Source organism: Apodemus sylvaticus, chromosome 20, assembly GCF_947179515.1.
Source record: "Apodemus sylvaticus chromosome 20, mApoSyl1.1, whole genome shotgun sequence".
Classification (NCBI taxonomy): Eukaryota; Metazoa; Chordata; class Mammalia; order Rodentia; family Muridae; genus Apodemus; species Apodemus sylvaticus.
This window is the reverse complement of record NC_067491.1, coordinates 53,715,896-53,731,228: the sequence shown is the minus strand read 5'-3', so window position 1 is coordinate 53,731,228 and position 15,333 is coordinate 53,715,896. Positions and strand designations below refer to the sequence as shown.

The window sequence follows — 15,333 nt, the reverse complement described above, 5'->3', positions numbered from 1 at the left end:
CCTTTCACTACTGAAAATTCGTATGAAGTCTTTTCTTGCATTCTGTTGTGGGAACATTGATATTCCTGGTGTCAAATGTACTCTTTCACTGTATGTAGGTATTCACAGAGTTCCTTTATTTTCTTTTTTTCACAAATTGCCTGCTTTCTACTTATTTCTTTATTATTCCTAAAGGTGAGTTTATGATAATATTTGGAAGTTTGTTTTGTGTTCATTAATTTATTATAATCAGTCATACTTGTATTCAACTGGCTTCTAGTTCTTCAGAAAGACTTCACCAATGTGTCATTTATTTTTGCCCTTTTTTCCATTAGGTCATTTTTACATGCTTCCAATATTTCTTCATCTCTATTATTCTTTATTGCATGTCTGTAATGAGATACAACCCTGAAGGAGGAGGGTACCACCACATTTATTCATTACTTGCATGGTTCTCATTATTTTCATTATTTAAGAAACATCCATGCATTTGATTGGAGCATACTCGAACATGCAGCTCTGTGAGACACATTAAGTTTTGATAAAGCTGCCTCCACATACTTAGAGGTGTTTAAAATCATATTTGTTTACTTTCAAGTCCTCAAAAGTTTGACTTTAAGTTACTTAATCTTTGTGATATCATCAAAAATTGTCCTTTTAAATATTTGTTTCATATTGAAACACACTAAACAAAAATTAAAATGAATGTTATAAAAAGTAGAGGGTGTCACTGAAGTCTGGGAAAGAAAAAATGAAAGAAAATGAGGTTTGAACAGCTTACAGGATGCTTCATGAGTGCTGAAGACCTTATGATCTGCAGTATGGTAAGGTGATCACAGTGTGGAACTTATTACATATACTTCCACGTCTAATATTTATTTCATAGAAATAACTAAAACATTACTTTAAAAACTATACACTTGTGATTTATTATATAATTTTTAAACAGAAAGTTATAAGAAAGTAATGGGAATTCTTACAACATAAATAGGTAATAAGTGTTGAACCAAATGGCAACACTAAGTCCCTTGTCATGATCACCACATGCTGTGTACTTGTGTGGAATTATCCCTCTGTATCCTATGCATATTAGAAGTAACTAGGGATAAATTAAAAGCCAAAATCATTGCCAATATAATAGTAACAATGCCTGGTATCATAATTAAATGAAAGGAACCCTTCCTTTCACTTCCCTGTGCTTCCCTACTCTTAATGGCACTAAAGAAAACATGTCATACTAAGACTTTGTAGGATTGTAAACATGGAAATGCAAGTGAGTAAGAGAGGACACATGAGAAAATGTAGTAGAGGAGGGAAATGTGATTGAGATCCTCTGTATAAATGTGTAGACACGTTTGACCCACAGCACTTTGAATAAGTAAAAAACAGTGATGATGCTAGATAAAACTAAAATGACAAACTCCACAATCTCAAGGTACTAATGGAAAAAACTAACTAATTAGCTAATTAACACTGCCCTTTTCTGTTTCAGAATTTCTTAGTGCATCTTAAAGTATCTCTTTACTTATTACGTCTGCACACTTGCTCATACATTGTTTATGAATTGCTCCAGTAGGATTCTAGGTGTGTCATATGCATTATTTATCTACTCCGATTTCCTCTTCTATTTCTCAGCCTATCTACTCACTAAATAACAGCCAGAAAATGAATGTTCATTGTACAGATTAGCTGTTTCACACCATGTAAAGTACTGTATAATTGAGTCTGAGGATCCATTGGGATGTTATTTCATGTTCTTTTTCATGTATTTCTAACTATGGCCATGCTGAACTAACAATTTTGCTTTTAGGTCAGTCTGTAATTCTCAGTGTGAGAATTCTCAATTCTACTCTTCTGTGTCTAGTACTGCTTATCTTTCATATGGGGAGGCTTCATTAGAGACTGGGTTGCTTCTAAACATGCTGTGAGGCATAGAACATCTCACTACATAGAATTATCTGATCAGAATGTCACCTGGGTACTATGCAGAAAGTCCTGGGTGTGATTCACTCCAAAAGCATAAATCAGAAATATACATTCACATGTGTGGCAGACACATAATGGCAGCTTCTATCTTTCCTTCCAGTTATACCTGCTTTAATATTCTTCACTGCATCACCACTCTGTCTCCTGTTATGAGGTAATTGCTTTAAAATAGTTTTGCTATTCTCTCTCTCTCTCTCTCTCTCTCTCTCTCTCTCTCTCTCTCTCTCTCTCTCTCTCTCTCTCCTGTGTGTTCACATTTATTAAAAGAGTGAATTCTGCTGAATCTGTACATAGACAAATATATGTCATACCATCATCCTAAAAGGCAGTAAGCATGGTTTCTTTATTTTTGTTTACTCTTTCCATTCATTTACAAGAAGTTCCTTTTTTAAAATCAACATCTATAAATTCTCTAAACACTGCCTGAACCACATTCAGCAGTAATATTATACATTCACAATAATTGCTCATTAAGATTGTAGAATAGATGACTTTAAAAGGAAAGGTTCAGAGAGTGAAAGGAATATCACGATTAGCATGAGGGACTCATTAAGAGGAACAATTCCATGGAAACAATTCAGAAACACAAAATGTAGCATGTCATCTCTATCAGTAATGTGAGAAGAAGAGTTGTGTTAGCTTGCCTTTATTTTGTCTCATAGACTCATGTGACTGATGGAATCAGGGAACAGCACAAGAAGAATTTCAAGTTTTTTTCTTCTTGGATTTTCAGAAAACCCTCACCTTCAATTCCTCATTTTTGCACTGTTCCTGTCTATGTACCTGGTAACAGTGCTTGGAAACCTGCTCATCATCATGGCCTTCATCACACAGTCTCCCCTGCACACACCCATGTACTTCTTCCTCAGTAACCTGTCCTTTGTGGACATCTGTTTCACCTCCACCACCGTCCCAAAGATGCTGGTAAACATACACACACAGAGCAAGAGCATCACCTATGCAGACTGCATTAGCCAGATGTGTGTCTTCTTGGTTTTTGGAGAACTGGACAACTTTCTCCTGGCTGTGATGGCCTACGACCGATATGTGGCTATCTGCCAACCACTGTATTACACAGTCATTGTAAACCAACGGCTTTGTATACTGCTGGTCCTGCTGTCCTGGATTGTTAGCGTCCTACATGCCTTCTTACAGAGCTCAGTTGTGCTACAGTTGACCTTCTGCAAAGATGTGAAAATCCCACACTTCTTCTGTGAGCTTAATCAGCTGTCTCAACTCACATGTTCAGACAACTTCTCAAGCCACCTCATAATGCATCTTGTACCTGTTGTATTGGCAGCTGTTTCCCTCAGTGGTATTCTTTACTCTTATTTCAAGATAGTGTCCTCCATACGTTCTATCTCCTCAGTTCAAGGGAAGTACAAGGCATTTTCTTCTTGTGCCTCTCATCTTTCCACAGTCTCCTTGTTTTATAGTACAGGTCTTGGAGTGTATGTCAGTTCTGCTGTGGTCCAAAGCTCACATTCTGCTGCAAGAGCCTCTGTGATGTATACTGTGGTCACCCCCATGCTGAACCCCTTCATTTATAGTCTACGGAATAAAGATGTGAAGAGAGCTCTGGAAAGACTCTTAGGAGGAAAACTGTAAAATGTATCATTGGACTGGCTAAAGTTTCCATGATTACAGATTGTGAAGCTACAGAGCCAGCGATTGGGGCTCTGTCTTCAGATCATAAAGGGATAAGGTACATCTGACTATTTTGTGGAGGGTCTGGATAGATTGTTCAAAGGTAGATGAGTAAATGCTGTGTGGAAAGGCTACCAGTAATGGAGGACAAGGCTAAATAAATATAGTTTAGAAACATTAGTGAAGGAAAAGTAACTCTACAATCACAGTTCCCAAGAACTGTTATACATAATCAAGAGCCAAAGTCTGATAATTATTGGGAGAGAATATGGATCAGGCAAAAGCAGAAAATCAATGGGGAAGGTGTTTGATAAAATCAAAGTAAAACGTTTTTCAAGTTTAGAGAGACAGCAGACATGCAAGTAAATGCCATTGGGAACTTTAAACACACATGATCAGAAATGGATATCTCCACAACTATGACTTTTGACATAAGGTCTGGACAATATTAACAACACTCCAGTTTAGAGAGGGAAAAAACTTATGAGACCAAAGCCCTAGCTGAGGAGCCACTGAACACTGGGAAGGAAAGGTTGGTTTTCTTCAGTGGGATGGCCTAAGGTAGGTGCTCTACACCTCAGCTGATAGTGGCCTATGCCCATACACTTTATAGAGAAAGCAGAAAGAGATACAGGCAGAGAGCATAAACATGGGGAAGATGCAATGTTATAACAGTGTATTTATGTATGAAAATAGCAAATATTAGGCTTTTAAAAGCTGTAGGGGAAAATGCCTTCTCTCTTGTAAAGGCAGAAAAGTCAGAATATCTTTTGAGAATGCTAAAATACAGAAATGAATAAATGATGTATTTCAAGTCTTGATCATAGACAACTAAGAGTACCACATCAAACAAAGTTAAATTTAAAAATTTTTGAGATACAAAAACATTTTAAGCACAAGATAAGAGAGTTTATGACCGCCAATACTAAATGCAGAAAATGCTAAATGAAAAAGTATGTGCAGTGGTGAAAGAAAGACATATAAAGCACAAGAACAGAGTGAAAATAAATTTCTCAAGAAAAACACATAAATGGGGAAGTGGGAGAGAATCCAGTATGTATGACATAGTAAACCAGAAAAATCTGATACTGATACTGTTTTTTGAAAGAGAAGACCAAACACACAAATCAAGATCTGACAAAATAACCAGATTTAGTAAGCATCTCCTAATAACCTTAAATGTAAGTAGCCTAAACTCAGTGATCAAGAGACTCAGACTAGCTAACCAGTTTAGGCAAGATCCAGGCCAGAAATGTGAAAGTAACTGCTGCTAAGCCTGATGAACTTAGTTTGATCCCAGGGACCCAGGTAGTATAAGAAGACAACTGAATCCAAAAATTGTCCTCTGGCTTCAAAATAAGGTCCTAGCATGAGCTACCCACCCACACTCACAAATGCACAAAATAAACAAAGAACATATAACATGAAACTAAACCCTAGATCCTAGTACACTTTTCAAAAATAGCACACACATACAGATAGATTCCTACAGGCTGAGAAAGGGTGGAAGTCATTCTATCAAACAATGGATGATAGACTAATTCAAGTTAGCCTAGAAATTCTAATGTCTGATAAAGTAGACGTTTTTCTCATTTTTTTATTTTGTACTTATGAGTATCTGCCTGTATGCATTTCTGTGCTGGGTGCTCACAAAGGACAGACGAGGGCATCAGATCCTCTGGGACTGAAGTCTTGAATTGTGAAACACCTTGTGAGTGTTAGAAATTAAATATGGACCCTCTGCTAGCTCACTAATTGCTGTTAACCATTGAACCATCTCTAGACTCTAACAAAGTAGACTTTAAAGCAAAAGTACATAGATGATATAAATAATGTTATTACTAGGATTGGAAGGAAAGTTCAGAAGTTAAGGACACTTGCTACTCTTGCTGAGGACCAGAATTTCACTCTCAGCATCTATGACACAGGACTCAATAACAATGTATAATTGGTTCAAATGGGATTGACACCTCCTTCAGCACTCTGCAGTCATTGGCACAGATGTACACATACCCCTTGCCAAATACCCACATAAAGAAATAAAAACAAATAATAACAAATGAGGTCTGTACATATTAATAAAGAGTGCAATGCTTAAGATTTAATAGCCTCTCCTCATCATTTTATTTCAGACCCCAGCTCACGCTAATTCCCCTATTGGACCAGAGGCCACACTGGCCAGAAATCTAGATAGTCTGCCTACCCAAAGAACTTCTTCACTCCCTTGTTAGCCCTCAACACTATCTCTAATTCCTCTTCTCCTCCTCCTTACTGAGTCCTATCAGAGGGTCCCAGGCAGAGACCCCAATTTGATTATAGGACCTGCTAGTTCCCAGAAGTCCAGGTAGGCCACCAGCATGTTAACTTCCCCCACTCTCTTGGTGCCCCCTCTCCTATCTCTAATTTCCCCTCTACTTCTTGTCATGATGTCTTAGTCCTCAAGTGGGGGAGAAATCTTCTCTGACCAGAGGACTTATTGGTCACCAGAAGTCCACATAGTCGGCTCATCTACAGACCACCCTACTCTCAGTAATCCCATCTCTAATCTCTCACCCCTCCTTGTTGCCATATCCCAATCACCATGCCAGGTGGAGATCCTGTGCTCAACCAGAGGTGACACTGGCTATCAGAATCTAGATATTATACATTTAGATTAACCAAGGGAAAAATAACCTATCCAACAAAGACACAGAACTTACAATATAGTTCTATAATAAGTATAAGCTGAGAAGCCTAGACAATAGTGTAAGAACACAATCAACAACTGTCAAGGTGATACATTACCAACAAAGCCCAGCTATCTTACTATAGCAGGCCCTGAGCATTCCAACAGAGCTGAAGCAAAGAAAAGAAATCATTAACCAACTTTAAGAAGATGATACAGGTCCTTAAAGAGGAAGTGAATAAAGAAATCAAGGGAAACTACATACATAAATTTGGAGGAAATGAATAAATGTCTCAAAGAAAGCCAAGGAGACCAATCCATCAACTGAACAAACAAACAAACAAACATTTGAAAGAAACAAAAATGTTTAAGACCTGAAAATGCAAGTAGTAAGGAGAATAAAAAAAATGATGGAATTCTGGAAGTGAAACACGTAAGTAAGCTAAGAGGAACTACAGACACATGCTGCACCAACAGAATACAAGCAATGGAAGACAAAATCTGAAGCACTGTAGATATGATAGTAGACTTAGATATACTGGTCAAAGAAAATCTTAAGTCTAAAAAAGTCTTGACACAAAGCATTTAGGAAATCTAGGACACTATGAAAAGACCAAACCTAGAAGTAGTAGTAGTAGTAGTAGTAGTAGAAGAAGAAGAAGAAGAAGAAGAAGAAGAAGTAGAAGAAGAAGAAGTAGAAGAAGAAGAAGTAGAAGAAGAAGAATTATTTTAGGTCTAAGGGCCAGAAAATATTTTCAACAAAATCATTGAAGAAAATTTCTTAACCTAAAGGAGATGCCTATAAAGGTACAAAAGCACACAGAACGACAAATAAGTTGGACCAAAAAAGAAAGTCCTTTCACCACATAATAATTAAAACATGAAACATACAGAATGAAGACTATTAAAAGCTTCAAGGGGAACAGGTCAAGTAACATATAAAGATAGACCTATTAGAATTGCCCCCTATTTTTCAATGGAAACTTGCAAAGTTAGAAGGCCCTGGGCAAACATCTCACAGACACTAAGTGACCACAGAGTCCAGACCAGTCTACTATACACAGCAAAACATTTGATAAACATAGATGGGAAAAAACAAGGCATTCCATGATAAAGTCATATTTAAACAGTATCTATCTTGTTGGCTTGGTATTTTTGTGGGATTGCTGACATTGGATGTGGACTTGTCTCTGACTCTTTTTGTGTGTTCTTGGGTGCTCTTCTCTTCTACTGGTTTCTCTCACCCAGACTTAATATGAGGCTTTGTGCCTGGTCTTATTATATCTTATTGTGCTGTGTTTGAGTGATGGCCCTAGGAGGCCAGTTCTTTTTTTTGGAGAATGTTGGTGGTTGGATCCGAGCAATAAAAACTAGGTGGAAAGGACGGAGGGGACACTGCTGTTAGAATGCATTGTATTCCTGGGATTAGTTCAATCTTCTTGTATCGGTCAAGGGGTATTTTTTGGACCAATTATATAGTCAATTTTGTTGCAAACTGGTACAACCACTCAGGAAATCAATCTGGAGGTTCATCAGAAAATTGGAAATAGATCTACCTGAAAACCCAGGTATACCATTCTTTGGAATATACCAAAAAGATGTCCCACCATGCCACAGGGGCACATGTTCCACTATGTTTATTGTGGTCTTATTTGTGATAGCCAGATGCTGGAAACAACCCAGATGTCCCACTACAGAAGAATGGATACAGAAAATGTGGTTCATTTACACAATGGAATACTACTCAGCTATTAAGAATGAGGACATCCTGAGTGGAGGCGGCGGCAGTGCAGCAGTGGCTGGTCCAGCTGAAGGGCCATCAGCAGTGGAACCAAGGCGACACAGGGTCCAGTTAGGCCCTGCTCCCACGACCACTGACCTTCGCTGACCAGCCGGGCAGCAAGCAGCTGAGGTTGTGCGGCGCCTTTCGCTGCACGGAAGCCACTTCAGAACTCGGCCTCCCGCCAGTCAGGAGAGGCTCATCTCCATCTAGGTTTTGGACTCCAGGGATCGGACAGACTGAGGTACACAAACATAATCCGAGGCCAACACCGCGGGGGTCTGAGCCCGACGGGCGTTGGCCTGCACCCAGGCCCTGGGCTGTTCGGGGGGCCATCGGGTGCCAACCCAGTCAGGAGGTTTTTTGCCCGGGCCTGCGCGCGAGCCGCCATTTTGCCTGCAGGACGACAGAGAGCTCTGGCGGGCAGAGCTGTAACAGGCATAGCCTGAGGCTAACAAAACAGGGGTCTAGGCCCCAAAAGGCACAGGACTGACCCCAAGAACTGGGCGGCTTGGTGGGCCATCTGTGAGTCAACCCACCCAGGAGGTTGTTAGCACAGCAGACTCTCCCGGTGCTTTCAGGGAGCTCGGGCGCGCACGCCCACCATCCGGGACACCTGGCGGACCTAATTAACAGTCATAGCCCTAGGGGAACTTTGCTTGGACCTTGACCTCCCAGGCTTTTGCCTGGACTCAGGGCCTGGGCGGCCAGGCTAACCTTGTGTGTGCCCGCCCGGTTGGGGGATCGACTGCCCAGCGGAGTGAGCAGAACACAGGGGAGGTTACAGCAGCATACACCGTCAGCGCTCCCTGGGGGTGCACACGGGCTCCATCTGGTCCACAGACACAATCTGGGGCAAGGCCTCAGGCAGAAGCCCTCAGCTCAACTCTCTCTGCTTCTGGATCCAGATCAGCCTGGGCAGCCGCACTACATCTCCAGGTCCTGCAAGAGGCTAGCAGGGCTTCCGGGGGGCCAGCTGGGAGAAGTCGGTGTGCTCCGGTGAATCCAGCGGACCCCAGCGGGAGCCTTCGGGTGCCTGCTTCGGGATCTGATCAGCCTGGGCAGCAGCACCCTGTCTACAGGCAGTGCAGGGGGTAAGCTGTGCACCAGAGGCCAATGGGGAAGGGGCAGCTTGCACTGGTGAGTCCAGCACTGACAAGACAAACTAACACCAGTGAGAACTAGATGGCAAAAGGCAAACGCAGGAACGTCACTAACAGAAATCAAGGCAATAAGGCAACATCTGAACCCAATTCTCCTCTACCAGCATGTCCTGAATACCCCATCACACCAGTAAAACAAGATTTGGATTTAAAATCACTGGTCATGATGCTGGTACAGGAACACATGAAGGACATACTTAAAGAAATTCAGGAGAAAATGGATCAAAAGTTAGAAACCCTTGCAAGGGAAACACAAAAATCATTGAAAGAAATCCAGGATAATACAAAAGCCAACAAGGAGGAAATGCAAAAAACACTTAAAGAAATACAGGAGAACTTTGGTCAACAGGCTGAGGTCATGAAAGAGGAAACACAAAAATCTCTTAAAGAATTACAGGAAAGCACAAACAAGCAAGTGAAGGAGCTAAGCAAAACCATCCAGGATCTAAAATCAGAAGTAGAAACAACTAAGAAAACTCAAAGGGAGACAACTTTGGAGATAGAAAGCCTTGGGAAGAAATCAGGGGCAGAGATGCAAATATCAACAACAGAATACAAGAGATAGAAGAAAGAATCTCAGATGCTGAAGATTCCATAGAAACCATGAACTCAACAGTTAAAGAAAATGCAAAATGCAAAAAGCTTGTAACCCAAAATATCCAGGAAATCCAGGACACAATGAGAAGACCAAACCTAAGGATTATAGGCATAGATGAGAGTGAAGATTTAAAACTTAAAGGGCCAGCAAATATCTTCAATAAAATTATGGAAGAAAACTTCCCTAACCTAAAGAGAGAGATGCCCATGAATATACAAGAAGCCTACAGAACTCCAAACAGACTGGACCAGAACAGAAATACTTCCCATCACATAATAATCAAAACACCAAATGTTCTAAACAAAGAAAGAATATTAAAGGCAGTAAGAGAAAAAGGCCAAGTAACATATAAAGGAAGACCTATCAGAATCACAGCAGACTTTTCACCTGAGACTATGAAGGCTAGAAGGTCCTGGGCAGATCTCATGCAGACTCTAAGAGAACACAAATGCCAACCAAAACTACTATATCCAGCAAAACTCTCAATCACCATAGATGGAGAAACTAAGATATTTCATGACAAAACCAAGTTTACCCAATATCTATCCACAAACCCGGCCCTAAAAAGGATAATAGGAGGACATCACCAATACAAGGAGGGAAACTTCACCCTGGAAAAAGCAAGATAGTAACCTTTCATCAAACCCAAAAGAAGTTAAGCATTCAAATTTAAAAAATAACGTCAAAAATGATAGGAAGTAACAATCACTATTCCTTAATATCTCTTAACATCAATGGACTTAATGCCCCAATAAAAAGACACAGACTAACTGACTGGATACGTAAACAGGACCCTACATTTTGCTGCTTACAGGAAACACACCTCAGGGTCAAAGACAAACTCTACCTCAGAGTAAAAGGCTGGAAGACAATTTTACAAGCAAATGGTCTCAGGAAACAAGCTGGAGTAGCCATTTTAATATCAGATAAAATTGACTTTCAACCCAAAGTCATCAAAAGGGACCCTGAGGGACACTTCTTGCTGGTCAAAGGAAAAATACAAAAAGAAGAACTGTCAATCCTGAACATCTATGCTCCAAATGCAAGGGCACCCTCTTTCGTAAAAGAAACTTTATTTAAACTAAAAGCACACATTGCACCTAACACAATAATTGTGGGTGACTTCAACACTGCACTATCCTCAATGGACCGATCAGGAAAACAGATACTAAACAGGGACACAATGAAACTAATTGAAGCTTTGGACCAATTAGATTTAACAGATATATATAGAACATTCTATCCTAAAACAAAAGAATATACCTTTTTCTCAGCGCCTCACGGTACCTTCTCCAAAATCGACCATATAATTGGTCACAAGACAGACCTCAACAAATATAAGAAGATAGAACTAATCCCATGCCTCCTATCTGATCACTATGGAGTAAAAGTGGTCTTCAATAGCAACAGAAACAACAGAAAACCCACATACACGTGGAAACTTAACAATACTCTACTCAATGATACCTTGGTCAAGGAAGAAATAAAGAAAGAAATTAAAGACTTTTTAGAACATAATGAAAATGAAAACACAACATACCCAAACCTATGGGACACAATGAAAGCAGTGCTAAGAGGAAAACTCATAGCCCTGAGTGCCTCCAAAAAGAAAATGGAGAGAGCATACATTACCAGCTTAATGACACACCTGAAAGCCCTAGAACAAAAAGAAGCTATTTCGCCCAGGAGGAGTAGAAGGCAGGAAATCATCAACTTCAGGGCCGAAATCAATCAAGTAGAAACAAAGAGAACCATACAAAAAATCAACAAAACCAGGAGCTGGTTCTTTGAGAAAATCAACAAGATAGATACACCCTTAGCCAGACTGACCAAAGGGCACAGAGAAAGTATCCAAATTAACAAACTTAGAAATGAAAAGGGAGATATAACAACGGAAACTGAGGAAATCCAAAAAATCATCAGATCCTACTACAAGAGCCTGTACTCAACACAACTGGAGAATCTGGAGGAAATGGACAATTTCCTTGACAGATACCAAATACCAAAATTAAATCAGGACCAACTAGACCATCTAAACAGTCCCATAATGCCTAAAGAAATAGAAGGAGTCATAGAAAGTCTTCCAACCAAAAAAAGCACAGGACCAGATGGCTTCAGTGCAGAATTCTACCAGACCTTCAAAGAAGAGTTAACACCAATACTCTTCAAACTATTCCACAAAATAGAAACAGAAGGAACACTACCCAATTCCTTCTACGAAGCCACAATTACGCTGATACCAAAGCCACAAAAAGATCCAACAAAGAAAGAGAACTTCAGACCAATTTCCCTTATGAACATAGATGCAAAACTACTCAATAAAATTCTTGCCAACCGAATCCAAGAACACGTCAAAACGATCATCCACCATGATCAAGTAGGTTTTATCCCGGGAATGCAGGGTTCGTTCAATATACGGAAATCCATCAATACAATCCACTACATAAACAAACTCAAAGAACAAAACCACATGGTCATTTCATTGGATGCTGAAAAAGCATTTGACAAAATTCAGCATCCCTTCATGCTTAAAGTCTTGGAGAGAACAGGAATTCAAGGCCCATACCTAAACATAGTAAAAGCAATATACAGCAAACCGGTAACCAGCATCAAACTAAATGGAGAGAAACTTGAAGCAATCCCACTGAAATCAGGGACCAGACAAGGCTGCCCCGTTTCTCCTTATCTTTTCAATATTGTACTTGAGGTACTAGCTCGGGCAATTCGACAACATAAGGAGGTCAAAGGGATACAAATTGGAAAGGAAGAAGTCAAACTATCATTATATGCAGACGACATGATCGTCTACCTAAGTGACCCAAAGAACTCCACTAGAGAGCTCCTACAGCTGATAAACAACTTCAGCAAAGTGGCAGGTTATAAAATCAACTCCAGCAAATCAGTAGCCTTCCTATACTCAAAGGATAAGCAGGCTGATAAAGAAATTAGGGAAATGACCCCCTTCACAATAGCCACAAACAGTATAAAGTATCTTGGGGTGACTCTTACCAAACATGTGAAAGATCTCTTTGACAAGAACTTCAAGACTCTGAAGAAGGAAATGGAAGAAGACCTCAAAAAATGGGAAAACCTCCCATGCTCATGGATCGGTAGAATCAATATAGTTAAAATGGCCATTTTGCCTAAAGCACTATACAGATTCAATGCAATACCCATCAAAATCCCAACTCAATTCTTCACAGAGTTAGAAAGAGCAATTATCAAATTCATCTGGAACAACAAAAAACCCAGGATAGCTAAAACCATTCTCAGCAACAAAAGAAAATCTGGGGGAATCAGTATCCCTGACTTCAAGCAATACTACAGAGCAATAGTGTTAAAAACTGCATGGTATTGGTACAGTGACAGGCAGGAGGATCAATGGAACAGGATTGAAGATCCAGAAATGAACCCACACACCTATGGCCACTTGATCCTCGACAAAGAGGCTGAAAACATCCAATGGAAAAAAGATAGCCTTTTCAACAAATGGTGCTGGTTCAACTGGAGGTCAGCATGCAGAAGAATGGGAATTGATCCATCCTTGTCTCCTTGTACTAAGCTCAAATCCAAATGGATCAAGGACCTCCACATAAAGCCAGACACTCTGAAGCTAATAGAAAAGAAACTGGGGAAGACCCTTGAGGACATCGGTACAGGGAGAAAGTTTCTGAACAGAACACCAATAGCGTATGCTCTAAGATCAAGAATTGACAAATGGGACCTCATAAGGTTACAGAGTTTCTGTAAGGCAAAGGACACCATCAAGAGGACAGATCGACAACCAACAAATTGGGAAAAGATCTTCACCAATCCTACATCAGATAGAGGGCTAATATCCAATATATATAAAGAACTCAAGAAGTTAGACTCCAGAAAACCGAACAACCCTATTAAAAAATGGGGGTACAGAGTTAAACAAAGAATTCTCACCTGAAGAACTTCGGATGGCAGAGAAGCATCTTAAAAAATGCTCAACTTCATTAGTCATTAGGGAAATGCAAATCAAAACAACCCTAAGATTTCATCTTACACCAGTCAGAATGGCTAAGATTAAAAATTCAGGAGACAGCAGGTGTTGGAGAGGGTGTGGAGAAAGAGGAACACTCCTCCACTGCTGGTGGGGTTGCAAATTGGTACAACCACTCTGGAAATCAGTCTGGCGGTTCCTCCGAAAACTGGGCACCTCACTTCCAGAAGATCCTGCTATACCACTCCTGGGCATATATCCAGAGGATTCCCCACCATGTAATAAAGATACATGCTCTACTATGTTCATAGCAGCCCTATATATAATTGCCAGATGCTGGAAAGAACCCAGGTATCCCTCAACAGAAGAGTGGATGCAAAAAATGTGGTATATCTACACAATGGAGTACTATTCAGCCATTAGAAACAATGAATTCATGAAATTCTTAGGCAAATGGATGGAGCTAGAGAACATCATACTAAGTGAGGTAACCCAGACTCAAAAGGTGAATCATGGTATGCACTCACTAATAAGTGGTTATTAACCTAGAAAACTGGAATACCCAAAACTTAATCCACACATCAAATGAGATACAAGAAGAAAGGAGGAGTGGCCCCTGGTTCTGGAAAGACTCAGTGAAACAGTATTCGGCAAAACCAGAATGGGGAAGTGGGAAGGGGTGGGAGGGAGGACAGGGGAAGAGAAGGGACTATCGGGGAGTGGGGGGGCTAGAAAAGGGGAAATCATTTGAAATGTAAATAAATTATATCGAATAAAAAAAGTTAAAAAAAAAATAAATGTTATTAAAGCTCAAAGCACACATTGCACATAACACAATAATTGTGGGTGACTTCAACACTGCACTTTCCTCAATGGACTGATCAGGAAAACAGAAACTAAACAGGGACACAATGAAACTAATTGAAGCTTTAGACCAATTAGATTTAACAGATATATATAGAACATTCTATCCTAAAACAAAAGAATATACCTTTTTCTCAGCACCTCATGGTACCTTCTCCAAAATCGACCATATAATTGGTCACAAGACAGACCTCAACAAATATAAGAAGATAGAACTAATCCCATGCTTCCTATCTGATCACTATGGAGTAAAAGTGGTCTTCAATAGCAACAGAAACAACAGAAAACCCACATACACGTGGAAACTGAACAATACTCTACTCAATGATACCTTGGTCAAGGAAGAAATAAAGAAAGAAATTAAAGACTTTTTAGAACACAATGAAAATGAAAACACAACATACCCAAATCTATGGGACACAATGAAAGCAGTGCTAAGAGGAAAACTCATAGCCCTGAGTGCCTCCAAAAGGAAAATGGAGAGAGCATACATTACCAGCTTAATGACACACCTGAAAGCCCTAGAACAAAAAGAAGCTATTTCACCCAGGAGGAGTAGAAGGCAGGAAATCATCAAACTCAGGGCCGAAATCAATCAAGTAGAAACAAAGAGAACCATACAAAAAATCAACAAAACCAGGAGCTGGTTCTTTGAGAAAATCAACAAGATAGATACACCCT

General features: G+C 40.0%; 1 protein-coding gene across 1 annotated transcript; it reads left to right on the top strand.

The window, feature by feature from the left end:
* Window positions 1–2,640: 2,640 nt before the first annotated feature.
* Window positions 2,641–3,573, top strand: LOC127670903 (olfactory receptor 8). Its single transcript, XM_052165489.1, has one exon. It carries the CDS (start codon window positions 2,641–2,643, stop codon window positions 3,571–3,573), a length of 933 nt encoding a protein of 310 aa, XP_052021449.1.
* Window positions 3,574–15,333: the final 11,760 nt, after the last annotated feature.

Excerpts from the sequence above, each read along its gene's own strand:
- LOC127670903 (XM_052165489.1), top strand. The coding sequence starts at position 2,641 with ATGGAATCAGGGAACAGCACAAGAAGAATTTCAAGTTTTTTTCTTCTT.